The 27,126-nt window shown below is 34.3% G+C and overlaps 2 protein-coding genes across 2 annotated transcripts; both read left to right on the top strand.

The window, feature by feature from the left end:
• The first annotated feature begins 128 nt into the window (after positions 1-128).
• LOC142240276 (MORN repeat-containing protein 3-like) lies at positions 129-14,714 on the top strand. The gene is made up of 4 exons (XM_075311967.1): positions 129-671; positions 727-911; positions 14,366-14,452; positions 14,523-14,714. Exons 1-4 carry the CDS (start codon positions 227-229, stop codon positions 14,595-14,597), a joined length of 792 nt encoding a protein of 263 aa, XP_075168082.1. The 5' UTR covers positions 129-226; the 3' UTR covers positions 14,598-14,714.
• A 5,778-nt stretch (positions 14,715-20,492) lies between these two features.
• On the top strand, positions 20,493-23,840 carry Cog7 (conserved oligomeric Golgi complex subunit 7). The gene is made up of 2 exons (XM_075310231.1): positions 20,493-21,050; positions 21,903-23,840. Exons 1-2 carry the CDS (start codon positions 20,574-20,576, stop codon positions 23,706-23,708), a joined length of 2,283 nt encoding a protein of 760 aa, XP_075166346.1. The 5' UTR covers positions 20,493-20,573; the 3' UTR covers positions 23,709-23,840.
• The last annotated feature ends 3,286 nt before the right edge of the window (positions 23,841-27,126 follow it).

Raw genomic sequence — 27,126 nt, 5'->3', positions numbered from 1 at the left:
TTGATTTGATGGAAGAGACCACAAAACGGAAATGATTAGAAAACATGAACTATTGACATTTTCTCCTCTACCGGGTGCTTAGAACACTGCAGGGGTGTTGGAAATTTTATCCTGGTATTTTTTTGAAATCGGAGTTTTTTTACTACGCCACTGTCACTCCATAAAGAAAATTTATTGTCACAAATTTCTATGACATCGAAATACAAATTTAATTTCGTCTTCAGTCATGGACAAACGGTGCTATTGTTCATGTGAACTCAAGAATAAAACTCAGGGCGAAAGCACCGGTTGGCGAAGTACTTTCTATTATCCGGGTGGAGGAAATTATCGAGGTTATTGGTTGAAATCCCAACATCATCGTTTTGGAGTTAAGGAGACCAAGAATCATTTAATTTACGATGGTCAATGGAAACAGGGTAAACGACATGGATGGGGAATGATGCGCCGGCGCTTGCCTATTGGTAAAATGGAGAGAATTTACTCTGGTCAATGGCAGGATGATATGAAATGTGGTGAAGGCAAACAATTCTATGGGAATGGTGATATTTATTATGGATATTGGCTACATAACAGGCGTCATGGATTGGGTATTCAATGGTATAATAATGGAAATATCTATGTGGGTGAATGGCAAGTGGATGTTGCTCATGGCTTGGGAGTTATGTTTTATGGTTTGAGTTTGAGAACTTAAATTAAGATATTCGATGACTTTTTTTATATTTTTAGCAAATGATAATCGATATGAGGGCTGTTTTGCACGTGGGGTCAAACATGGCGAGGGCACATTCTATCACATGAGTAGTGGCCAAATACAAAAAGGCATGTGGGAGAATGATGTTTGCAAGACATCAATGGTCCAAGACGAATTCCGTAATCAGGCACGCAATCCGACACCATATCCTATTCCTCCGGTAAGTTTTCAGATTTTCACTTTACAGTGGGTATAAAGTTCGAGTTTAGCCGTTGGTGACATTTTATCACTACTACTTTTCTTTAATAATCCATTTTAAGGAATACAAACTTTGTGAAAATTTGCTTTGGGCTTTGGGCCATCAAGTTATAATACCTATATTAACTTCATAACCTCCCCCAAGTCCTCTGCAAATATCAAGTACATAGGAGAAGTTAAATTTTTTCAATGTACTTTAAAAAAGCATTTCTTATTAGCCTCGACTCCAGAGTCGACTCCAGGTGGTGTACCTAAATCTCATTTTAACAGTATTCCAATTGTAATTTTAAGGTGTAGTTTTCCAAAAATAGACCGATTTAAGTATTCTATTTTGCCATACATATGTGTTTATATGTCAAAATGAACTTTAACCCTTTCACTACCGATGTCCACTTAAGGGCTGTTTTCTTTTAGCACTGGATACCCTAAGCCGTGAAGGACTAAAAGAAAACAGAGTTCTCGTTTATCCAGGACATCTCCAAAAATATGCAACACTGTCATCAGCTGTTGAAAAACAATCACAGAAAAGAAGTGAAATCTTGCATTTTTAATGTATGAAATGCTCCAATTAGTAATAAATATTTACTGCTGCGATTATTTATGACACTATACCACTTTGAATTACATGTTTTTCTATAAATTAGTCACAATTAAGTGCTATTGTGAATCAATGAAGCGTCACTTTATCAAAACACAATCTGGCAAGATCGGCGCGACTTGCACTGATGAGATGTTCTGGATAGAACACTAGTGCAACGATGTTCTGAATAGCCCATACAAATGTTGTATCCAGTGCAAAAAGAAAACAGCCCTTTAGAAGGACATTCGAAAAAGACACCAAATTCTATTTTTCCATTTAGTTTCGATTTATTTCTTGATGTTATTTTAAAGTAGATGCTTTAATCTAAATAAGCTATAAATATTTTCTATATTGGTGAGCCCTAAAATACATTTTTATAAACTTCTTTAACAATAAACGAAAAATATGAAATTTTGAGACAATTGTTCTTCTAGTAAATGGACATTAATACCAAAACTATAGCTGATACTTTTTTGTATTTTTTCTCACACTTTGAAAGATATTGTAGCCTAAAAAGAGCTTATTTTCGTAAGGCCATTAGGTCACAATTCAAGAATCAAGTTTTTAGAACAAGCTCATATAGCTCTTGAAGTAATTGAGATAGGTTCTCAAAATGACAATTTTTGTTCTACATGCTGTTAGTACTAGTAAAAACAGATGAAAAATTAAAGTTTCTAACATCAGGTTTATTTCGGTAGTGAAAGGGCTAATTTTCGATACGACCCGACGACAAATCACAGCATTTCAGGGGTGTTAAGAACTCTACATTTTAATTTCGGGCCAATAAATTAAAATACGACACAAGGCTATATACACTGTTAGAAAAATATGTTTTTCATATGTTCCGATATAAACAAAATGTGTTTCGGGCACAATTTTTAAACACAATATATTTAAGTGCAAACATGTAATGTTCCTAAACTAACACTAAATGTTTGGGACATCTATGTTAATATGTTAGAATATATTATGTTTGTGGCATGAATGTTTCATAAAAATCATATGTGTGAATACAAACATATATAAATTTACAAATTTCGACTAAACATACATATGTTGTGATATTTTATTCAAAGCGACAGAGAGAGTATAGAGAGAAATAGAGATGGAAACCGGGAGAGTTGACGAAAGATATCAATATAACACAGCAAAAGAGTCAAAAGAGAACAATTTCTGTGAAACCGCTTGTATGTTGTTTCGGAAAACTGTTTTATGATAAGGCCAAAAATTTGATATGTTTAAGTCTAAATATTATTTAATTTGAATAAAGAGAATAGACATTAGGAACCAAGAGAATAGACATTTGAAAAACAAACAGCATATGTTTTCGCCTTGAGAGCAGCATTTTATGTATGTGTGGACGTGCGTTGGGTTTATCATTTTGGCATTATGGGCACAATTTTTTTCTTGGTTCGTTAAAAGAAATCAGGGGTCTTCATAAAAATAACGAAAGGGCACTATACTCTTTTTAGAGTTGGGACAGTAAAATGAAATAAGGAGGAAATAGTGAAAAATTACACACTAAAATGTAAAAAAACAAACTTTAGTTCCTCTTTATTAAAAACTAGTCCACGAGGAGTTGACGGACACCATCAAATATAAAAGCGGGCATTAAGTTCGAGTTTTACAGCTAAAACAATTTAAAAAGTTTATTTTCTTTAAAATGAATTATTAAAGAAAAATAAAAGGAATTTTAGAGCGATGGTGTTAAATGCTAGTAAAAAACTGTTCACTCCCAAATAAATTTATGTTTATATTATAAAATTATGTATGTATGTTTATACTCGACTCCACGTTCTTCTTTTGTTAGTTTTTGAAGTCCTTCCAAATTTTAAAGTTTTGTACAAAAACAGTTTTTTATTACAAGATTGTTATTTTTGCAATAAAAAATAATATTTTATCCAAAAATCAGTCAATTTCGTTTATATCAAGCACTGTTACTGACTATAAATCTTTAATAACGCACATTTCGAAGTTTCATTTAAAAAAAATTAATATAGTATAAATATAAATGTGTAAATTAAAAAAAAAAAAAAACAAAAAAAATGTTCGGTCGGAGCAGGGGTTGAACCCACGACCCTTTGCATGTAAGGCAGACATGCTAACCACTGCTCCACGCGGCAAACAAATGTATGTTTCTGTTAAATAATGTTATGTTTGCATGGGCTCGTGGGCGCTGCAAACTATGCTATATAAATGTAGCTTAAAACGATAATTATCTACTGGTGACTATAACAGCTACGTAGCCCAGTGGATAGTGTGTTGGCTTATAAACTGTATGGTCCTCGGTTCGATTCTCCGTGCAGGCGAAAGGTAAAATTTTAAAAATTTATAAAAGTGAATAATTTCTTCAACATTATTTGTATTACAGAAAAAGGTGCCAATAACTATAAAATTTCGTGGAAGTGAAAATTACGAGTATGTTAGGGAATGAGCACAATCGTGTTTGGGAAAAATTCTTCCAAGCATATAATATTTTTGGCTCAAAATGCTTCCAAACATATAATATGTTCACATAAAACAAACATATTAATGTTTCGGCAGTATGCAATAATATATGTGCTTCCTGCAAAATATGTTTGGAACATATGTTAAAGAAGCGATTTTTTTTGAGGGTGTAGAGACCACATCAAAATATGGGTAGATAACAACAATCTCCAGAATATGAAGTAATAAAAACACAAAATTTCAAAAAATAATTAAGCTTCCAGAAGTTTAAGAAGTAAAATCCTGGTATTGATCTATTTAGGCATTTTATAAAAAATAAATCTATATAAAAAAGAAAAATACACAAACATCAAAATGTCGGGCTAATCAGACAGAAAGTTTAGATGTTTAAAAATAAATTGTGTCGTATATATAAAACAAACATAAACTGCCATAAATTAGGACAGGCGTAATTAGAAATAACCACTACCATACAACAGATGACAGTTACGAATATTGTTTCTATAGAAGTAAAATGGTGAATTTATAAATGGTCTATCATGGACATTAGAGGCCATCAATTTAATGTAAAGAATTTCGAGTGGCTTTGATGAAACAAACGTTCTCCCAAAAGACCGACTCATATGGCAGTTTGGCAGAGATTTAATTCAAAGTTATAGCTGCCAAAGACATCGGGTGTATATAGAGATTTCTCAAGTAATTATCTCCATATACAAAATATGGGCCGACGGGAATTTTCCACATATGTTTATGGATCTCAAATCAACTCTAAATTCAAAATTTCTGACAAATCTTATGAAAATTTTAGACTGGGAAAAATTTCGTAAACCAAATCGGAAATGGGTTTATATGTAAGTGCTGTATAACAAAATTGTCTTCGAACTCGACATGCCTGCCAAAAAAGAACGTTACGTTCTACTGCTATATTGCCTTAAAATTGTACCTTTATCAAGAGTATATATCGATGCCCTCATTCCAAAGTACGCTAAGTCGACTTAGCATGTTTTGATGGAGTTCGCTGTTTTTTATTCGGATTGATGTGAATTGCATCCTGTCAAAAGTTCGAATTTATTGAACATTTCTATCAAAAGTTATGGTTAATATTGTACTTAGCTGGTGTCTAAAGTTGTAAAAAAAGTCCAATCAAAAAAGGGCAAAAAGCTTTGTTCGGTCTATTGTGGTCTAAGTCATTTTTAGCCATGTTCTATTATCACTATTTTGAGTTCGTACATACTAAAAAAAAAATTATAAAAAATATGATTTTGAGACCGAAAATAAGGAAATTTCTGTCTTATACGGGTTTTGAGAAATTTCAAAAAACAAAACTTGTTTCTTGTTTCCTGTAAAATTCACTTTTTAGACTTAGCGCACTTTGGAATGTAGACATCGATATTGGGTCATAAATCTGTAGTTTAATATGTTAAAAATGGACAATACAATTGATCGATTCAGCCCATATTCTGGTAAAACCTACTATTTATATCATCGTGAAATTTCACCCATATAAATACAATTTGAATGGCCTGAAATCCAGTACTTCGTTTTTCGTTGTTCGATTAAAAACTCTAATGGAATCTAATTTGTCGAAATATTTAGAAATATTTTGTTTCGCCGGAGTCGAGCAAAATTTTTACGACTCCAGCAAAATCTTCAGACTCCGACTCCAAGACTACGACTCCACAGCCCTGATTTTTAGGAACCTATCTAAGATCAATAAAATTAAAATAAGAATACAGATCTCATATCTGTGCTGCTAGTAATGGGGATTTCCCCCAAATTGGGGATATTTTTTGTGAAAGGGGACGAAATTTTCGAGTTGGGGACTTAGGTATTTGGTGGAAAATTTCCAGACATTTGGGGATTTTCGTGGGGACTTTTCGAAATCTTGTCAATATAGTAAATCAGATTTTGAATAATGGTTTACATGAAATACGTTTTTTTTTTTACTTTCTAAAAAGATGCATTAACCCTCTAATGCCCAAGCCCGCCTTTAGGCGGTCTTCATTTAATAAGGAAGCTTTTAGTAAAACACACCTAAAGCGAACAAAAATGGGTAAAACAAGAAAGAAAACTTAGTTAAAACTGTTCAAGAGGCTTTGCAGCATATACTGAATTTTATCGTATAAATTTCTCTTGTATAGTTTTCTTGCTTTTGTGTCGTTAACATTGAAAATTTAATCAGCTGGCAAAAACATTGGGGCATTAGAGGGTTAAGAAGAACAGTGCATCTTCAAAATATGAGAAAAGAAACCTTGCTCTTTAGTGCACGACATACATACGGTGCACATAAGCGAAGTAAGGTCTCTGGTGGGAGGGCTTAGCCCTTTCTAGAAAAAATTTAGCCTCTCCTAGAATTTGAAAACCTATGTATGATTTTCCATTACATATTGTTACTGTAGTATAGATAGAGGGGCTATAGCCCCCTGGTTAAAGTTGTCTACACCCTCAAAAAAAATCGCTTCTTTAACATATGTTCCAAGCCTATTTTGCAGAAAGCACATATATTATTGGATACTGCCGAAACATTAATATATTTGTTTTATGTGAACATATATGCTCGGCAGCATTTTGAGCCCAAAAATATTATATGCTTGGAAGAGTTTTTCCAAAGACGATTGTGCTCATTGCTTAACATAGTCGTAATTTTCACTTCCACGAAATATTTTAGTTCTTGGCACCTTTTTCTGTAATACAAATAATGTTGAAGAAATTATTCACTTATATAATTTTTTTAAATTTTACCTTTCGCCTGCACGGAGAATCGAACCGAGGACCATACAGTTTGTAAGCCAACACACTATCCACTTGACTACGTAGCTGTTATAGTCACCAGTAGATAATTATCGTCATAAGTTACATTTATATAGAATAGTTTGCAGCGCCCAAACATAACATTATTTAACAGAAACATACATTTGTTTGCCACGTGGAGCAGTGGTTAGCATGTCTGCCTTGCATGCAAAGGGTCGTGGGTTCAATCCCTGCTCCGACCGAACACTTTTTTTTTTAATTTACACATTTATATTTATACTATATAAAATTTTTATAATGAAACTTCGAAATGTGGGTTATTAAAGATTTGTAGTCAGTAATAGTGCTTGATATAAACGAAATTGACTGATTTTTGGATAAAATATTATTTTTTATTGCAAAAATAACAATTTTGTAACAAAAAACTGTTTTTGGTACAAAACTTTAAAATTTGCAAGGAATTAAAAAACTAACAAAAGAAGAACGTGGAGTCGAGTATAAACATACATAAATAATTTTATAATATAAACATAAATTTATTTAGGCGTGAACAGTTTTTTACCAGCATTTCTCACCATCGCTCTAAAATGCCTTTTATTTTTCTTTAATAATTCATTTTAAAGAAAATAAACTTTTAAATTGTTTTAGCTGCAAAACTCGAACTTAATGCCCGCTTTTATATTTAAAGGTGTCCTTCAACTCCTCGTGGACTACTTATTAATAATGAGGAACTAAACTTTGTTTTTTACATTTAATTGTGTAATTGTTCAATATTTCCTCCTTATTTCATTTTACTGTCCCAACTCTAAAAAGAGTATAGTGCCCTTTCGTTATTTTTATGAAGACCCCTGATTTCTTTTAACGAACCAAGAAAAAAATTGTGTCCATAATGCCAAAATGATAAACAAAACACATGTCCACACATACATAAAATGCTGCTCTCAATGCGAAAACATATGCTGTATGTTTTTCAAATGTCTATTCTCATGGTTCCGAATGTCTATTCTTTTTATTCAAATTAAATAATATTTAAAAATTTTTGGCCTTATCATAAAACAGTTTTCCGAAACAACATAAAAGCGGGTTCACAGAAATTGTTCTCTTTTGATTCTTTCGCTGTGTTATGTTGATATCTTTCGTCAACTCTCCCGGTTTCCATCTCTATTTCTTTCTCTATACTCTCTCGGTCGCTTTGAATAAAATATCACAACATATGTATATTTAGTCGAAATTTGTAAACTTATATATGTTTGCATTCACACATATGATTTTTATGAAACATTCATGTCCCAAACATAATATATTCTAATATATTAACATAGATGTCCCAAACATTTAGTGTTAGTTTAGGAACATTACATGTTTGCACTTAAATATATTGTGTTTTAAAATTGTGCCCGAAACACATTTGGTTTATATCGTAAAAAATGTAAAACATATTTTTCTAACAGTGTAGATACGGCAATGACGATGCAATTGGAGCATTTGGAGTAGAATCGCAGGACGCAGAATTTATTGGGGGTCCAAGGTTTAACATACATTGTAGTCTGCTTGGTGATCTCATTTTTCTACTATTGTGAAATGAACATGATAGTGAAGTTGCTCAAACGTAGATTAAAACTTCGTGTATTTATAAAATGTAATTCTTTCTTTTAATTATATTAAATTGATTCGAAAAAAATGTTTTTTTTTATATTTTTTTATGACAATCAATTCAAAACAAATATCTTATATATTTATGAACAAAAACTGAGTACATAATCAAATTGAATAACGTTGAGTGTATGTTGAAATGTAGTGTCACTACATGAGTCCCCCACCACTTATAAAGTTATAACCAAAATTATGTTTGCATTATGTTTTATTACGTAATATTGTAAGTATTTTGTGTACATGTCCTTGTAGTTCGTCCCGTGTCGGGATCTATTCGGGCAGGTTTTAATAAATCCATATGAAAGGATTTTATCACACTTCCATATTGAATTTTAAATGTGTTTTGATTTCTCTCAACGACTCTGAAGGGTCCCTCATATGGGTTTTGTAAATTTCTAGGTCTAAGAACCTTGACGAAAACATACTCACAGTCGTTGAGATCCTTGGGTACGAAGCTCTTGGTGCGATTATCATGATGGATAATTTTGCTCTTAACTGAGTTAAAATGCTCCCTTAGCCTTTGTAATACTATGTCAGTCCTCTCCGCAGATTGTCTCGTATCGACCACCAAATCTCCAGGTAATCGCAGTGTCTGACCATAAACTAGTTCTGCAGGACTACATTTGAGTTCTTCCTTGATGGTGGCCCTAATACCCAGTAAAATAATGGGTAACTGATGCGACCAATTTGTATCGTCGTCCTTTGCTTTCAAACAAGTTTTTAGTTGACGGTGGAAGCGTTCTACCAAGCCATTGGATTGAGGATGATAACATGATGTATGTATCTTGTGAGCCCCAATTAACTCTGTTAACTCCTTAAATAATCTAGATGTGAATTGGGAACCTTGATCAACCGTAATTTGAAGTGGAACTCCAAATCTTGATATGTAATTGCTAACAAACGATTTCGCTATTGTCGATGAAGAAATGTCTTTAATCGGATAGGCTTCTGGCCATCTAGTGAACCGATCAATTATTGTTAATATGTATCTATTTCCATCGGACACCGGGAAAGGTCCCATGATGTCCATGTGCACATGTTCGAACCTAGCTGCAGGAATTTTAATTTTTTTTATTGGCATTTTAGTATGAATATGTATTTTTGATTTTTGGCAATGAATGCAGTTTGTACTAAAGTGATTGATATCGTTTCTCATATGCGGCCAAAAATATTTGCTCTGAATGAGCTTCCTAGTTGCTCTCACACCAGGGTGTGATAGGGAATGTAAGTTACTAACCACAGTTCGCCGCAGTGTCTTTGGTATGAAAGGTCTGACATTAGTGCCAGAAATGTCGCACCAAAGTTCTCTGTTTGATTGGGGAATTTTGACTTTTCTCAGGTTGTTTGTGCATGTGTTTGTCAAGATATCACACAGCTCTTCGTCTCCCTCTTGCAGTTGATACAACATTTCCAGATCAACATGATGAGGTATTATCGCGTTAATACCATGTATTCTCGACAATGTATCCGCTACTATGTTGTCTTTGCCTTTAACGTGATATATTTTTGATGTAAATTGAGCAATATATTCCAAATGTCTAGTTTGACGCGGTGATCTGTCGCTCCTAGAATCCAACACAAATGTAAGTGGCTTATGGTCCGTAAGAATTACAAAATCTCTTCCCTCCAAAAAATGTCTAAAATGTTTTACGGCACTATACATTGCTAAAAGTTCACGATCGAATGTTGAGTAATTACTTTCCGTTTCAGTCAGTTTTCTAGAAAAGTATGCTAGTGGTTCTAAATTTTTCTTTGACTGTTGTAATACAGCTCCTATGGCTGTGTTTGAGGCATCTACGGCGAGGGAGATATTTGCGGATTTATCAAAATGAGTTAGTAATGTTTCCATTGAAAATTTATGTTTTAAGATATTAAAAGAATCTTCGGCGTCTTTTGACCAAACCAGTTTCTTTTCTCTCGTTTTTGACGCCAGTGTTATAATATTATGTAGAGGAGCCAAAAATTGTGCAACCATAGGGATATATCTGTGATAGTAGTTTATCATACCTATGAATTTTTGCAATTTTGTTATTGTTTCAGGTTTGGGAAAATTTAAGATAATTTCAACTCGGTCATTAGACGGTTTAATACCTTGAGCGGATATATCGTAACCCAAAAATTCAAGACTAGAAACTCCCAAAATGCATTTTGAAGTCTTTATACTGAGACCATATTCCTGGAAGCGTTCGAACACAATTTGAAGATGCTTTAAGTGTTCTGTTTCGTCTGAACTTGCAATGAGAACGTCGTCAATATAAACGAATGCAAAATCAAGCCCAAAGTGAACTTCATTTATGAATCTTTGGAAGGTTTGAGAACTATTTCTGAGGCCAAAAGGCATACGTAGAAATTCAAACATTCCAAATGGGGTTGTAATGGCCGTTTTGTGTACGTCCTCTTCAGCCATGGGTATGTGGTGATAGGCTTTCGTTAGATCGAGTTTGGAAAATATGCATTTCCCACGAAACTCTATTGAAAGATCTTGTATGTGCGGTAGTGGATACCTATCTGGCACAGTGACACAATTAAGTCGCCTGTAATCTCCACATGGCCTCCACTCATTGACTTCCTTTTTTGGAACAAGATGGAGAGGAGATGATATATGGGACTTGGATGGCCGACATATGCCTTTTTCCACTAAGAATTTAAATTCCGCTTTTGCTATACTTAGTTTTATCGGGTCTAATCGACGAGGTTTGCAAAATGGTGCACCGCCTTTGAGCTCAATTCTATGAACTGTTGAGTGTTTTATTGGTTTGTTGTAATCGGGTTCATGGGTAATCGAGGAAAAGTTTTGCAGAAGTTCATGGAATTTATTTGTTGGTTGTATAATTTTTATTGAATACAGTTCTGAGCTTCCGACAGAGGCTATTGCAACTGTATCTCCGCGTTTAATTGTCTTCTTTTTCATGTCAATTAGTATGTCAAATTTTTCAAAAAAATCGGCCCCTAATATAGAATGATTAACGTCAGCAATAATGAAATTGAAGTTGAACTGCATGCTCAGTCCTAGGTCAAGGGTTAAAGTCTTAGTTCCGTAAGTTTTAATAATTGTTCCGTTAGCGGCAGATAAAGCAGTGGAGGATACATGTTCCACTTTGCCAAATTTTGATGCTGGAATTACTGAAACTGCAGCTCCGGTATCAATTAGAAACGAGATTTCATTATTTCTATCATAGATGAAAAGGCGACTTGACGGATGTAATGAACTCCCGCTATTTGTCGCCACAATAACGGGGTCATTTAGTTTAAATTTTTACTATTTAACGATTGTGTGAATTCGCATGGAGGAATACATTTCAAGGCATTGTTCCCAAATTTGAGATGATACCAGCATAGCGCCCGCTTTTTCTTACCTTGTGTCTTATAGGGATAACGAATATTTTGCTGGTTCCATCGAACGCCTTTGATTTCGTCTATGTCTAGAGCAATTTGGTTTAAACGATCTTCAAGTTTCGATGTTATGGTAATAAGATTCTCGGTTAAATTATTTGAAGATGCGATAAGATCGTTACTGCACACGGCAACTGATTCTGGCTTACTTGATAAGCTATATATCTTATCAGCCAGATTTAGTTTTTCATTGAAGTCTGTTATATTGGATGCAGTAAGATGCATTTGAACAATAGAAGGTAGTTTACGCAACCACAGTTTGTATAACAAGTCACTACTTATCAAAGTATTTGTGGAAGATAGAGCCCTTAGATCTCGAAAGAACTCAGATGGTTTCCTATCACCCATTTCTGCACCGCTTATGATCTTTTCTAAACGTTCATCTTCGCTAATAGCAAAACGTTGTAGCATGATTTCTTTTAAGTATTTATATTTATCTTCTGGAGGGGGCTGGTGTATAATGTCGGTAAGTTTGATAAGGACATCTTCTGAGAGGGATGTTATGACTAATTGATATTTTAGCGTTTCGTCCGAGATGCCTCTTAAAGCAAAACACATTTCGACCTGTACGAACCATGTCTCTGGACACGAGGCCCAAAATTGTGGTAATTTTACCAAAGAGCGTCCGGAATTTTCAATTGGTGGATCCATGTCTGTGTTTCTTTCCTGTGTCGTGTCTGAATTTGAACTGTTATCGTCCGAGGAAGATGCTGTTTGTATGGAGTTTTGTAGGTTACTGCTCTGTTGTGATGATGATCGTGTAAGCACCATTTACAATTATTTTAAGGATTTGTGTTGGGTACTTTTACAAACTAAATTAAATTTATAAAATACCAATAATAGCGTGCAGGGAATCGGTGAAATTGTCTTCGCCGCTGTTCAATCCAAACTTTCGGTAAATTATTAATATTTATAATCTTTTTTATTTTAGTTGATGTGTCCTTTCGGCAGAAAAATTTAGTTTGGCCAGATGTGGATTATTCGGATTTGGCTTACTTTTTTTTGTTTGGAATAGTTGTGATTGCTATTTTTCGATCTCTGCTTCGAGTATGTAGATGCTTAGATGTGATATTCAGCTTCTAGTAGATCTGATTCATTTGACTTGCATATACGTTTATAAAAGAGTTCGCTTAAGTTGCAGGATCGCCAATGAAGTTGCTCAAACGTAGATTAAAACTTCGTGTATTTATAAAATGTAATTCTTTCTTTTAATTATATTAAATTGATTCGAAAAAAAATGTTTTTTTTTTTTATATTTTTTTATGACAATCAATTCAAAACAAATATCTTATATATTTATGAACAAAAACTGAGTACATAATCAAATTGAATAACGTTGAGTGTATGTTGAAATGTAGTGTCACTACAGATAGAAATCTTGCTCCCTCATCTGCAAACAAAAAACACTGGTTTGGACAGTATATCCCATAAATATCGATATCATGAATATGGTTCTTATCGGTCCATTTTTAACAACGCCGTCATATTGACCTGAACCAAAATAGCCCATCTTCGAACTTCATCTGCCTGCAATATTTCAGCAGGATATGTTCATAACTGTTGTAACTAGATAATGAAGCCGACCCATTTTTGTCGGCGGTGCTGACACTAAATTTTTGCCTCCGGCGGCTTGTCGGCTGAGCCGATACAAATTTGTCTATTCGGCGGCGAACAATTATCCACTATAAAATGGATTTGAAGTTATCCGAATGGTAATGAGATTAGTTGTACAACCAATCTTACAATCAAATTCAAATTCATTCAAATTTTCTAGGCAACATTTTTGCAGAATTACTATAGCAACTTTATATTGATTGATTGTGGGTGGAAAGTTCAAGATTTTGGCAAAAAATACAACAATTATTAATACATTTTGCTGATTTAAATCAATATTTTATTAATTGTATTAATATTCGGCAGCGGCGTCGACTAGCGAAAACTGGTCAGCGGTGGCTAAAATCGGCAGCGCGAATCGTCGACTTCATTCTCTAGTTGTAGCGTGATTACAACAGACAAACAGGCAGATGGACATCCTTATATCGTCTTAGAATTTCTCCCTGATCAAGAACATAAATATATTTTCTATAGTCGGAAATTGATATTTCAATGAGGTACAAACACAATTATAATCCTATTATACCCCCATTCACGTTTCTATGGTGGTTGGTGTAAAAAGTCCGCTTTTAACTCGATAACTCTATGTCAGGTGTAGTGGTGCTCAAAATTTTTTTATCCAGTTAAGAAATAAGCTTTCTTTAGCGTCAAAATTGGACTCCATGCAGTGTTACCGTTGAGAATTAGTAGAAAGTGGCACAAAAAATGTCACAAGCCATAAAATATGGCACACTCTTTTTAAAAAGGTGACACACTTTTCCATGAAGAATATTCAAATATTAAACGCTTTTATGTAATTTTTTATATCAATTTAAATTTGACTTTAAACCGCCAAATAGCGTATTTTCTGAAGGGGATCCCGGGATGCGCTTAAAGAGAAATGTTTGTAGAAAAACTTCCAATTTTATTTGCTGGGATATTAAAATTTTTGCTGGGATATTTATATTTTATAGTTTCTTCCACATTTATTATTTTAGGTTCACATTGCTTATCCCACGGAGTTTATAAAGAAAATATTTGGCAAATATTATGGCAACTCACGAAAACCTGCTCAATCCGTAGAGGTAAGGTCCTGAAAATGATTTCTATATGTTGCAATATTTTTATGTTTATTACTTTTGGTTTAATAATTAGGAGTTAAAATGTCTAAAATTCATTGAAAAAAGTCGTAATTTCTTCATATTTGAGCGAAGATTCAATTGCAATTAAAAATCTGCACAGTAAGAAGTTTCATATGTTATGCACTCGAAAACATTTTTTTTGTGATTTAACTTTTTCAAATTTTTATAAATTAAATATAATAAATATTTTTATTACCTTCTTAAACATTTGATTTCAGATTCTATTATAAAATTGAAATAAAGTTATAAATTATAACGTATAAAAAATGATTACGTTTTCTTTATTTTCAACAGTTAAAGCATATACCAAAAAAACACAGAAGAAAAGTCACTGTTAGCTGAAATAAGAAGCATAGTCTGCTATTTTTAAAACTTCATTACACTAAAACTTGTTTGATTGATTTGACGAGATACACAGAAAAAATTTCCGTAGTTAAACTAAAGCCAAATTTAACCTATATTTGTTGGAAAAAATGTGTTTGCTAGTAGTTCCATTTTATTATTTTTATCGAAATTTTCCATAGCTTAATGAAATCTTACTTTTTTAAGTGTCTCAAAAATGTTATGAACTAAACGTGGGTATAAAGTTCATTGACCGTACATATAAGTTCAATATGAACTAAAGCAAAAGAAAATTATCGTACGATTCCCAAAAATAGTAAGAATGAACTACTGTATGGTTACAATGGTCATGATTTGGCGCCAATGATTTTCTTCTTTACTTTTAGTTTATTTTTTCTTCTATGAGAGGATGTAATTTCGTGAACTGCAGTTAAAAAGTACAACAGGGAATTGAAATTTCCTGGTTTTAACAAATCCAGGAAATCTCAAAATGTGGAGTAAAATTTAGTTCAATTTTCGTGCGAGGTAGTTCATTCTTCCTATAACACAGTTCACTTTTTTTCGGTGTATGATTGACTGATTTGACGAGATATGACGGGAAGGTCGTTAGAATAGATAGAGAAGAGCAGTAGGCCCAAAATTGACCCCTGTGGAACACCTCTAATAACGGACAAAGATCTTGACAATAAACCATTTACACTAACAGATTGTGAACGATGACATAAGTACGACCAAACGAGACGTGTTTCGGACGACGAAAAATTAAATATATTTTTCTATTTAGCACACAATATGTAGTGATCTACCGAATCGAAGGCCTTATAGTGGTGAAGAAGGACCAGGCAAGTAACCTCATTCCTCTCCAAGTTAAGTCATATCCTCAGATACGTCTGCCAAGGCGGTGATGCAGCTATATTTAGGCCGGAAGCCGGAATGCCACTCTTGGAATGACAGGAATATCAAAAAATTCCATGTTCAATTCATCAACGTTATCATTACAACCAAAAGCTTTTCCAATACCAATAGACCATATAATATTCCATGTTTTTTTAGATCCTGAAGCTGTCGAGGATTTGTGATAAAAGTAATTTCCCTTGGCTTTTCGCGAAAATCGTCTTTCAAAGCAGGGATCTTAAATCGCTTCCATCTGGAGTATGCCATGTCGCGCTCCGATATTGCCAGACGCACCTCCTCGTTGATCCAGGGCTTGGAGTTAGATTTAAGGGGATATTAAGGTCCTGAAGATCTTCCAAGAAGGTAAATTGTTCATCAACGGAGCCCATACTGTAAAACGAGTCCCACTCAATCTGCGAAGCCAAGTTTATTTTATTAAAATCTTTATTACAAATACAAATAGCACTAAATATATAACAAAAACAAGTAACTAGCAACTTACTTAACTTAGTCTATCGGCTTAAACACATTTGATTTGGCTGAAACAAACAAAAAAGTTAAACTAGGGGTTATTGTATGACAATCAAAACAATACGTTAAGAAAATGTTTTGTATTTGCTAAAAAATCTGACAGTCTGTTTCTGTGTGTCGAACGAGCACAATCGATCGACTGAAATGGAGATAAAGAGCTGAATTTATAACAAAAAATCAGCTGTTTCTGTGCATTTCAGTCGATCGATAGAGCTCGTTCGCATACAGAAACAGGCTGCAAATTTATTTATTTACTTAATTTAAGCAAATTTATTTATTTATTTAATTTAAGAAACATTCACAGCCTCTTTCTGTATGCGAACGAGCTCTATCGATCGACTGAAATGGAGATAAACAGCTGAATTTATAACAAAAAATCAGCTGTTTCTGTGCCCTAAATGTGAACGTTTCTCAAATATCAACTGAACTCTAAAAATTGTAAATAGTGGACATTGAAGAAATTAACATATACCAAAATTAGAATATTTTAGTTTTTATTACAGGATCTCAACATTTTTGAGAGGAATGTTGTCTACACCCCATTCGTCCGCAAATGTGAAACGTGGAATGTGATTTTTATTCCGCCACACTGAGGAACAGATTATGTAATATAAGATAGTTTATATATTTGAAACGCCCAGAAGGAACGAAATACACACAGGGTGTCTTTAGCAATAATGCTTAGAGCCGGCCCCTGAGCCGGTTGCCACAGTTGGTCGAGTTCTACAAAAACTGATAGATTTTTTACTGTTTTGTAGATAGGTAGAATTCTTGATTGTGGTAGATTTTGCAAAGAGGTACTTCTTCATAAATTTTTTTATTGAAATAAACTTTTGACAAGATTTTCTAACATATAGAAATAAAATTTTGTCAAAATTTTCTATAGAAATATAATTTTGACAAAATCTTCTATGGAAATAAAATAATAATAAATTTTGAGGGCATTGAGGGCGATTGCACCAACAAACCTAATGGTGTTTTCTTTTCTGAAAAAAGGGCTTTGCCTTCATTTTGTCTATACAGAATGCGCATTTTTTAAATGTTACCAGCAACCTAAAAAAATGCTATCATTTCAGCGGGCAGAAAAGAATTCAAAGAAGGAAACAGGGCAATCGCAGCACTCCCGTTTGTTGGCAGTGCTGAAAATGCCCGTAATTTGCCTCTATGCGTGGCGTTATTTTCACAAAAGAATTCGAAACCTTTTCGCACCTTTGCCTGTTTTTTTAGAAAAGAACCTAAAAAGTACATTTTCCGGGCAAAATGCAAAAAAGTGCGCATTTTTTACAAGAAAAGAAAACGCCATAACAATTAATATGAGATTGCGACAACCAATGCAAAGTTGGTCCAAATTACTACCATGCAAATACAAAGTTGTGCTGACAAATATCATTGATAGTTGATGGAACCACCCGCTTTCGGTTGGCAAATAATTTGGTTGAGGCAACGAATTTGTTGTGGGAGTGGTAACATGTCCACCAAAACTCTAATAAAACGTGGGAATATTACCCACCTTAATATGTTCAACTCTTTTTTTAGGATTTTAGGTGCGTAATAAGTTCGAGTTTAAAGCTGAGTACTATGTTTAGTTTTCAAGCTGAAAACCAGCTTGTTTTCACGGTTACTTTTTTAAATTAATTAAATTATAAATATAAAATGGTTCACAATCAATTCCTTAGATCTTTTCCATTCATTATTTCACAAGACTTTTTAAAAATATAATCGTCTTCACACAGATTTTTGTACTTTTAATTTAGTGTTTTGGTGAAAAATACGAACATAGTACTCACCTTAAGGCCAGCATTAGGTCGCGCTAAATTAGCCATTTTTCACGGTTAAGGTGAGTATTAAGTTCGAGTTTAGCCGCTAATTTTCACTAAAGTGAAAACTAAACCAGTAAAAAAAGTCATAAACTTATACATATTTGTTGCCAAAGCAAATTTTCACAAAGTTTATATTCCTTAAAATGGATTATTAAAGAAAAGTAATCGTGAAAAAATTACTATTTTAGCGGCTAAACTCGAACTTAATACCCACCTTTACGTTTCTTAATAATTCATTTCAAAGAAAATAAAAATTTTCAATTGCTTCTTTGGAGCATTCCGCATCAAGATATAATTTTATTCTGTTTTTGCTGATAAGTTTTTGATTTATCGGCTAAACTCGAATTTAGTACCCATCTCTAGCCGCTAAAATTGCCATTTTTCACGATTACTTTTCTCTACACCCTCACAAAAAATCGCTTCTGTAACATATACTCCAAAACATATTTTGCTTCAAGCATATACATTTTTGGGTATTGCCCAAACATTTATTTGTTTGATCTCTTCCAATATATAATATGTTTGAAAGCATATTGGTCTAAACAATATATGTTTGGATAGTCTAAGTTCCAAACATTTTCTATTTTTGCATCCAAATTCAATAATGTTGTCTTCCAAAAAACAATATGTTATTATGTGACCATATAATATGTTTGGAAGCATTTTGCACCCAAACATATTATATGCTTAAAAAAAATTCTCCCAAACAATATTGTGCTCAAAATTTTATTTATTTATTTATATGTTTACAATCATAATGAATTATGAAAATAAACAGGTAATATGGGTGCTAACAACATAGGTTTTCGACCTAAAGGCCGGTACTCTGTTCGGTTTTCGCGTTGAAACTCCATACAAAACCAAAAAATGCGAAAAATTTGCGAAATTTTTTCCATTTGTGATACTTTGTTTTTTCGTGTTGAAAAACTGACGTTTATAGCACGGCGCCATTTGCAATGTGAATTAAGAAATAATTTATTTATTAAAAACTATTTGTGCGGGTTTATAAATCAAACACGGACCATATTTTTGTTCCGAAACTATACAAAGGATCAAAGGAATAGCAGATCAATTGCCCAAGGAAAAATAAAATGTTATTTTGTAAAAACAAGCAACACCACCAACTTAATCCAATATCGCTCCCTGTAAAATAGCGCTCCAAGCTACCTAAAAAAACGCTGTTTTCTATGTGCGAAATAATGGTTTCCATAAAAATTTTTCGCAAGAATGAACATAGTACCGGCCTTATGTTGTTAATTTTGTTTCTGCTCAAAATTTTGTTTTGTTTGTATATTCCCCGACATCTTTCTCACTTCCACGAGATTTTTTAGTTCTTAGCACCTTTTTCTGTAATACAAACATTGTAGAAGAAATTATTCAATTTTATGATTTTTTTATTTTAATTTTACCTTTTGCCGGGCGGGGATTCGAACAGCGGACCACACAGTATGTAAGGATCAAAGAAGTAGCTGATCAATTGCCCAAGGAAAAATAAAATGTTAATTTTGTAATAACAAGCAACAACCACCAACTTAATTCAATATCGCTCCCTGTTAAATAGCGCTCCAAGCTACTAAACACATATATGTTTATAGGCTATTTCTAAATTAATATATGTTTGCATCCAAGCATATTATACTTACAAACATATTATGTCCCAAACATAATATGTTCTAACATATTAACATATATGTCCCACACATGTTATGCTAGTTTATGAACATTATATGCTTGCACTCAAAAATATTGTGTTTAAAAATTTGTGTTCCAAACATATAATGTTTATAGCCAAACATATGAAAAACAGTCTTTTTCATCCGTGTAGAAAGCAGAGGTGTGCGCGTGAGTGAAATTTCATTCACACTTTCGCACATTCACGGAGCAAAATGTTTATTCACTCACGTTCACGCACGCTCACGCACGTTACGTGTAGTAGCCAATCCCACTCACGCACATTCACGAAATGAAATCCAGTACTCACGCACGAACTACTTTCAAAGACTCACGCTCACGCACGATTCATGAGAATTGACGTGATTGACGACAAATTCACGAGACGCATGACATTTTCCAAACGGAAAGCAGCAAAGGTAACAAAATTCCAAAATAGGTGATTTGCAGAAATTTTATTCACGCACATTCACGAACTGATTTTATTTCCCACGCACGCTCACGCACGACATATTTATTTTAGTCCCATTCAGACACATTCACGAGAGTTGCTTTAGATTTTGTTCACGAATCACGTGATTCACGCGTGTGACGAGAATTTCGTGTAACGCTCCCATCTCTACAAGAAAGTGTGTTGAATATAAGCGTATCTTCAATGCTTGTGTTTACTGGGTATTTGTGATTATGCTAACAATTTGAGCAACTGTGTTTGGGAATCAGCTGACTGTCATTGCTTTGCTGCTGACGTCGCCGAATAAAAACAAACGATTTATTTAGTAAGAAAATTCTGTTCTTTCGAAATCTAAATGGACATTTCATCGTTGTCAGATGACAAATTTGATGCTGTGGATTGGATAAATGAAAACTTTAAGAAATTTTGCGAAGAAGGCAATTCCACAACGCTAAATAAAGATGCCGGTGGGAGCGAAAATGAAGCAGTGGATTTTATCAACACCTATGTTTCAAAGCTCCAACTTTATGTACAGCAAGTAAATTATGCGGTGGAAGAGAGTAGCCATGAATTGGTGGCTAATTTACCCAAAATTGTAAAAGATGTCGCTTCATTAACATCTGATGTGCGACATTTGCAAGGGCGGATGTTGGAAATGCGTCAAGAGGTGGCCTCTGTCCAAGAAGAAACCGGTGAATGTATGGCCACTTTGGAAAAATTGAATACAAAGCAGACGAAACTACAAGCTGCCAAGGAATCACTGCAAGAATCGGATGGTTGGGGTAAACTTTTGTCTGAATTAGAGGACAGCTTTGAAAGAAATGATTTAAAGGTGAGAAATAAATTGCCTATCCCAGTGTTTTAGTTTATGAATTCGAGAAATGATCATCAGTTCCAATAACTCAAACGACATTATATACGAGATACTAATATGCATAGTTTAGCTTTGTAGATCTTATTGTCTCCTGTAGTACGTAAGTAGCTCGTCGTTGCAGTATCTATATATACAATTTTGTTTCGCCCATAACGCGCTAAGTGGGCAAAGGCTCTGTTCCAAATAAAGCTGGAACTGCATAATGAAACGGTATAATGAAAGAGTTTTCACATTATGTCTTGTAAATTTGAGATGAAGGTTTAATTTACCAAGTTTTTGATACAGTTTCGATTTATTTTTGTTTTTTTTTTTTTTTCCTTTTTTGAATTCTATTCATACGCACAAAATCCCAGAAGGAGAAGAAGTGCTTTCTACACAAAACTTTAGATAAATAGCTTTATTATGATATAAAGCATTAAGTAGTTCTTATTACTTTGCATTATTTCATAAATCCGAGTGCTTTCAAGCGAAGTTTATGATTTTTTTGCTGAACTTTTCCGTACGGTATTAGGACTGAAAATTTCGAGACGCTTTCTTTCTGTGACAAATTCTTAATAATTTGAACTACTTTGCCATAATTCATAATTCCGAGTGCTCTCAAGCAAAGTTTCTGATATTTTTCACAGAGCTTTTCAGAATACTACTAGGACTGACACCATGAAGCTTTTTTGGTCTTTTAAGTGGGACAATGATAGTTTTATGTATTCGATATTTACTACCATAAAAGAATTCTAATAATTTATTTAATATTTAAAAATAATCGTATTGCCAGTCCGTAAAAATAATATCTATTATTTTTTTTTATTTCAGAGTGTCTGTGAAAAAATAGCTGCCCTACAAAAATCATTACAGGCCCAGGAACAATTGCCGGGTCATGACGAACGTAAGTCTCAAGTGGAAGACTTCAAAAATCGTCTGGAAGCGTTAGCTTCTCCATCTCTAGTGCAATGCTTTGCCGAGGGTAGTGTAGAACAGGCCCAACGTTATGTCAACATATTTGAGACCATACAGAGAAAGGCCCAATTACTTCAATATTATAGAGCAGTACAAAAGACCGCCCTGCAACAACAATGGAAACAGACATTGGAAATACAGGCCACAGAAACAGCAGGTCAGCAACAACATTTCCTCAATCTCTTCTATGATCAACTGTTGGAACATTGTCAAAAGCAAGTGAAATGGTGTTCACAAGTGTTTGGCGCAAGCGATGAGGATGCTTTGCAACAACCTATTTTGCTTTTGGCAGAATTACTGCCAGCATTACAGCCTTCCAGAGATAATCACATTTTCCAGTTATTGAAAACTTGTAATGAACGATTGGAACTTTTGCAAAACTTTGCCCAGGCGAATCACACATTTGTTTTACAATTGAATGCCTATTTGGAACAGTCCTCCATTAAAATTCGCCCAGAATTGAGACAACAGTTGGGTCAAGCTATATACGAATATTTCCACAAATTTATACAACAATATCCTCGCTTGGAAGAGACTCACCTCTCCACACAAGTGGATAAAGTCTTAATTAGCCAACCTAATGCCAGTGATGCAGTTCGTCATTTAAGAGACATTACCAGCAAAATGTTTGATTGGCTTCATGATTCATTGAGCCGTTGTTCAAACATCACCAGTGATTTGGCTTTGTGTAAAATGATCAATCTTCTGGGTGGTATATTCAAACGTCTACTGGAACAATTTTCCAAAACCCAAAGACTATTGTCACTGAATATAGGTGCAAATGCTAATAATCCGAATACGGATAGCAATTGGTCCATGTTGCAATATACTTTGGCTTTGTTGGAATGTTTAGCTGATTATTACCAGAAATTGCAAAAGTTTGAAAAGAATTTACAAGAGCGTTTGCTGCAGTTGGAACACAAATTGAGAGAAGAGCCAAAACCAATAAAAATTGATATCTATCAAACTTTTGAGTCCAGCGAACAGCAACGAATATTAAGTGCAATAGCAGAATTTCAGGAAAAACGTTTGGAATCCCAACAAGATAACCCCACTGCCAGTACGGGTATATTCGCAAATATTTACGAATCACTGAGAAGCTTTTTCACCGAGACGCATGATATTACCTTGAGTATTCTGTTGCAACCTTTGGAGTCACATTTATCTCAAATTCAACCTCCTCAACAATTGCAACAGGGCCATATGCAAGATATGCCGGCATTCAGTTTTGCTCCACAGGAATGTATAACACAAATTGGACAATATCTCTTGACATTGCCCCAGCATTTGGAACCATTGCTCCTATCTCCTTCGGCTCTATTGAAAATTGCTTTGGAAATGTGTAACATAAAATATGCCCAGCCCATACCATCGGCCGATATATTACTTTCATTGGTCGTTGCTCAATGTTGTGTTCTTTATCAATCACAAATTTTACAAATCAAATCCCTATCAAATGCCTCATCCAAACAACTTGCTGTGGACATAGAATATCTGTCGAGCGTAGTTGAAGAGTTAGGTCTAACTCTCAATTCATCGTTGCAGCAAATCTTAACATTGCTGAAAGCATCACCAGAAAATTATTTGTCTTTGAGTGCGGGCTGTGAGCCACGTTTAGTAACGGCCATCAGACAAATGCGCAATATTATATCAACGCAATAAGAGTAAATGTCTTGTTTTCATTCTGATGAATGTAGTTTTTTGTGTATGTTTTTATCGCAATATATGCGTCTATGTTTCTTATTAGTATGCAATAATAAACAATAAAAATATTTATGTAGGCATTCCAGAGAACTCTTGTTATATTTTATAACTGTGATTTGCATAGTCTGGGCATTAATTAAAAATACCTTGTTTGGCCACTTTGCATTTCACTCTCCATTTATGGAGTTGAATACAATCAATTATTGATCTCAATAAAGAACGCGTGACAAGTGGTAGTGTACATAATGCGCACGTGTTCATTAGTCTATGGTATTGTCTAGTATTTGAAGTTTACTACCAACATAGTGTCTACCTGCGGGCGATTGATTGTTGATTTTTTAAATGATGCTGTGGAAATTCTTAAAGGAAATTTAAGCGTTATATTTGATATTGGTAGCTATCTAGCATTAGTGTAATGCCTTAGAATTAGTGAAAACTCATTCTAAGTGGGAGTCATATACAAAATGTCGCTTTTCTTATTTTTTCTTGTAATTATCGATCATAAAAGTGTTATGGTTATATAGGGGATCTATTCTAATTTTGAAAAGACCAGAGCAGGTCGTTCGTTCTTTTTCAAAATATGAAAGTCCACTTTAAACTATTCGACTTTTGCAAAAGACGAATTTTTAACAAATTTGAAAAAGTTGACTTTAGGTTCGACTTTTTAATGGACTTTTTGCATGAAATGGGCTAAACCACATTCCTCCCTCAATTAGAAATTTTCTACTAATCGATATTTTATAGAGACAAAAATCGACAAGTTATAAAGACTTAAACTTAAAGAAGTCACCTGGTTATGACCTTATTACTCCGAAGATGCTAAAAGAATTGCCTAAAGAAGGAATTGACCTCATTACATTTATATTCAATGCGTGTTTGGTACATTGCTTTGTCCCCCCTCAATGGAAAATAGCACAAATTACAATGATTCTTAAACCTGGTAAGCCAGCGGACCAAGCAAAATCTTACAGACCAATTAGTCTCTTACCTGTACTTTCAAAAGTTCTTGAACGATTATTTCTGCAACGATTAATGCAGCTCATTGACCAAAACGAAATTATTCCACATCATCAGTTTGGATTTAGAAAACGTCATGGCACAATAGAACAAATACATCGTCTTGTTGAAACAATAAACACAGCATTTGAGTCAAAGCAGTACTGTACTGCAGCATTTTTTGGATATAACCCAAGCCTTTGATAAAGTTTGGCATGATGGACTTCTTTACAAAATCAAAAAACTTTTACCAATAAACTTTTACTTGTTCATTAAGTCATATATATCAGGACGAAATTTCTTCGTCCAAGAAAATGGTGAAATGAGCCAATTGAAAAACATACGTGCAGGTGTACCTCAAGGAAGCGTACTTGGCCCTTTATTATATGTTCTTTTTACTGCAGACCTCCCAGTATCTCAAACAATTTTGATAGGTACTTTCGCTGATGATACAGCGGTAATGCATGTAAATAAAACTGCAAATGGAGCTAGTGATATCCTTCGAAACTATTTAAATTCGTTATCATCATGGCTTTTGAAATGGCGTATAAGATCTAACGAAACAAAATCAATTCAAGTGACTTTCAGTCTCAAGAAAGGTACATGTCCGCCGGTGTACATGAATCAAATCCAAATTCCTCAGCAAAATGAAGCAAAGTATCTAGGAATTTATCTTGACAGAAAGTTGACTTGGAAAAAACATATTGAGACTAAAAGAAAAGTACTAAGCATCCAGTCAAACAGAATGAAATTTCTAATTGGCCGCCACTCGAAACTTTCTCTAGAGAATAAGCTTCTAATCTACAAATGTATTATAAAGCCTCTATGGATGTATGGAATTCAGTTATGGGGGGCTGCATCAAACATAAATATAAAAGTTTTGCAACAATTTCAATCAAAAACATTGCGACAAATCGCCACTGCTCCATCCAATATTTACATAAACAATATTACATAAACTCCACTAAGTCATTAAATGCTTGAAAATTGTTTACAATATGGATTTGTCAATGGGATTTGTTTGAATATGGATTCGCCAATGGGTAAATGCCATTAATTATTTAGAATAATGCCTTAAATAATGTAAATATCTAGATAAGATAAATAGCATTAATAAATAATAATTAAAAAAAAAATTAAACAAAGTCGATTACTAATTCAAATTTCAACTTTTGTATCCCATTTGCAGAAAAATCCTGCGAAACCAAAGAAGCAAAAAAGTTACCTGTTACAAAAGTACCTATTACATATGGGTACTTCTAGTTTTAACCGCTGAACATTCTCGATTATTTTCTTCTGTTGAAGCAACCAGATTGTTCCAAAAACATTAGCAGACTGCTTATGTTAACGTTTTCCAGGTCCGCCAGTAATCTAAAGCTATATGTCCCTAAAATTTGCTTACGCCTTACACAAAATACAGGACATTCACACAAGAGGTGTCCACTTGATTCCTTTTCCCCCGCATCGTGACAGCTCATACAATAGTCATTATACTTCGCGCCAATAGTTTTTACAAAATTGCCTATCAGGCAGCGACCCGTTATAGGAGTGATATCTGACGTCTCGAGAACTCTAGCATATCTAGTGTGCGGCTCAAGTTTAAATGGGACCATATTTGCTTGGTGCCGTTACAACCCTTGCAATTCTTCCATCGAACATTTGCCTTCTCACGCAGTATGAGCTTGCAGGTATCCAGGGGCATACCAACAGATTCTAGTTCCCCTGGAATATGTAAGGTAGTCCCTAGCCTTGCCAACTCATCCGCTTCGCAGTTCCCCGGTATGTTCCTATGGCCAGGCACCCATATTAGGTGAATATTGTGCTGCTCAGCCATCTCATTGAGAGATATGCGGCAGTCGATGGCCGTTTTCGAGTTAAGGAACACAGAGTCCAAGGATTTTATTGCAGGTTGACTGTCTGAGTATATATTATCGTCACCTCTCTTATTGCTAATATTTCAGCCTGAAAAACACTACAGTGATTAGGTAATCTTTTCGATATTCGAAGTTCCAGATCTTTAGAATATACTCCGAAACCCACTTGTCCATCCAATTTGGAGCCATCAGTGTAGAAATCTATATATCTTTTATTCCCCGGGGTCTGTGTACACCACGGCTCACTGTTGGGAATTAGAGTTTCAAACTTTTTGTCGAAAAGTGGTTTCGCCAGAGTATAATCCACTACGTTAGGCACATCTGGCATTATTTTGAGCACCGAACTGTGACCGTACATTTTTTCCGACCACAGCGATAGCTCGCGCAACCGCACAGCCGTTGTTGCAGCTGATTGTTTGGCCAAAATGTCTAAAGGCAATAGATGCAGCATGACATTAAGGGAATTTGTTCCTGTCTTGCTGAATGCGCCTGGGATACACAAACAC

This window comes from Haematobia irritans, chromosome 5 (genome assembly GCF_050003625.1).
Source record: "Haematobia irritans isolate KBUSLIRL chromosome 5, ASM5000362v1, whole genome shotgun sequence".
Taxonomy (NCBI): domain Eukaryota; kingdom Metazoa; phylum Arthropoda; class Insecta; order Diptera; family Muscidae; genus Haematobia; species Haematobia irritans.
This window is presented reverse-complemented; position numbering and strand designations above follow the sequence as displayed.

Coding starts and splice junctions, on each gene's coding strand:
- LOC142240276 (XM_075311967.1), top strand. CDS start 227: ATGGACAAACGGTGCTATTGTTCATGTGAACTCAAGAATAAAACTCAG. Junction 672..726: donor CTTGGGAGTTATGTTTTATG/GTTTGAGTTTGA, acceptor TTATATTTTTAG/CAAATGATAATCGATATGAG. Junction 14,453..14,522: donor AACCTGCTCAATCCGTAGAG/GTAAGGTCCTGA, acceptor TTTAATAATTAG/GAGTTAAAATGTCTAAAATT.
- Cog7 (XM_075310231.1), top strand. CDS start 20,574: ATGGACATTTCATCGTTGTCAGATGACAAATTTGATGCTGTGGATTGG. Junction 21,051..21,902: donor TTGAAAGAAATGATTTAAAG/GTGAGAAATAAA, acceptor TTTTTATTTCAG/AGTGTCTGTGAAAAAATAGC.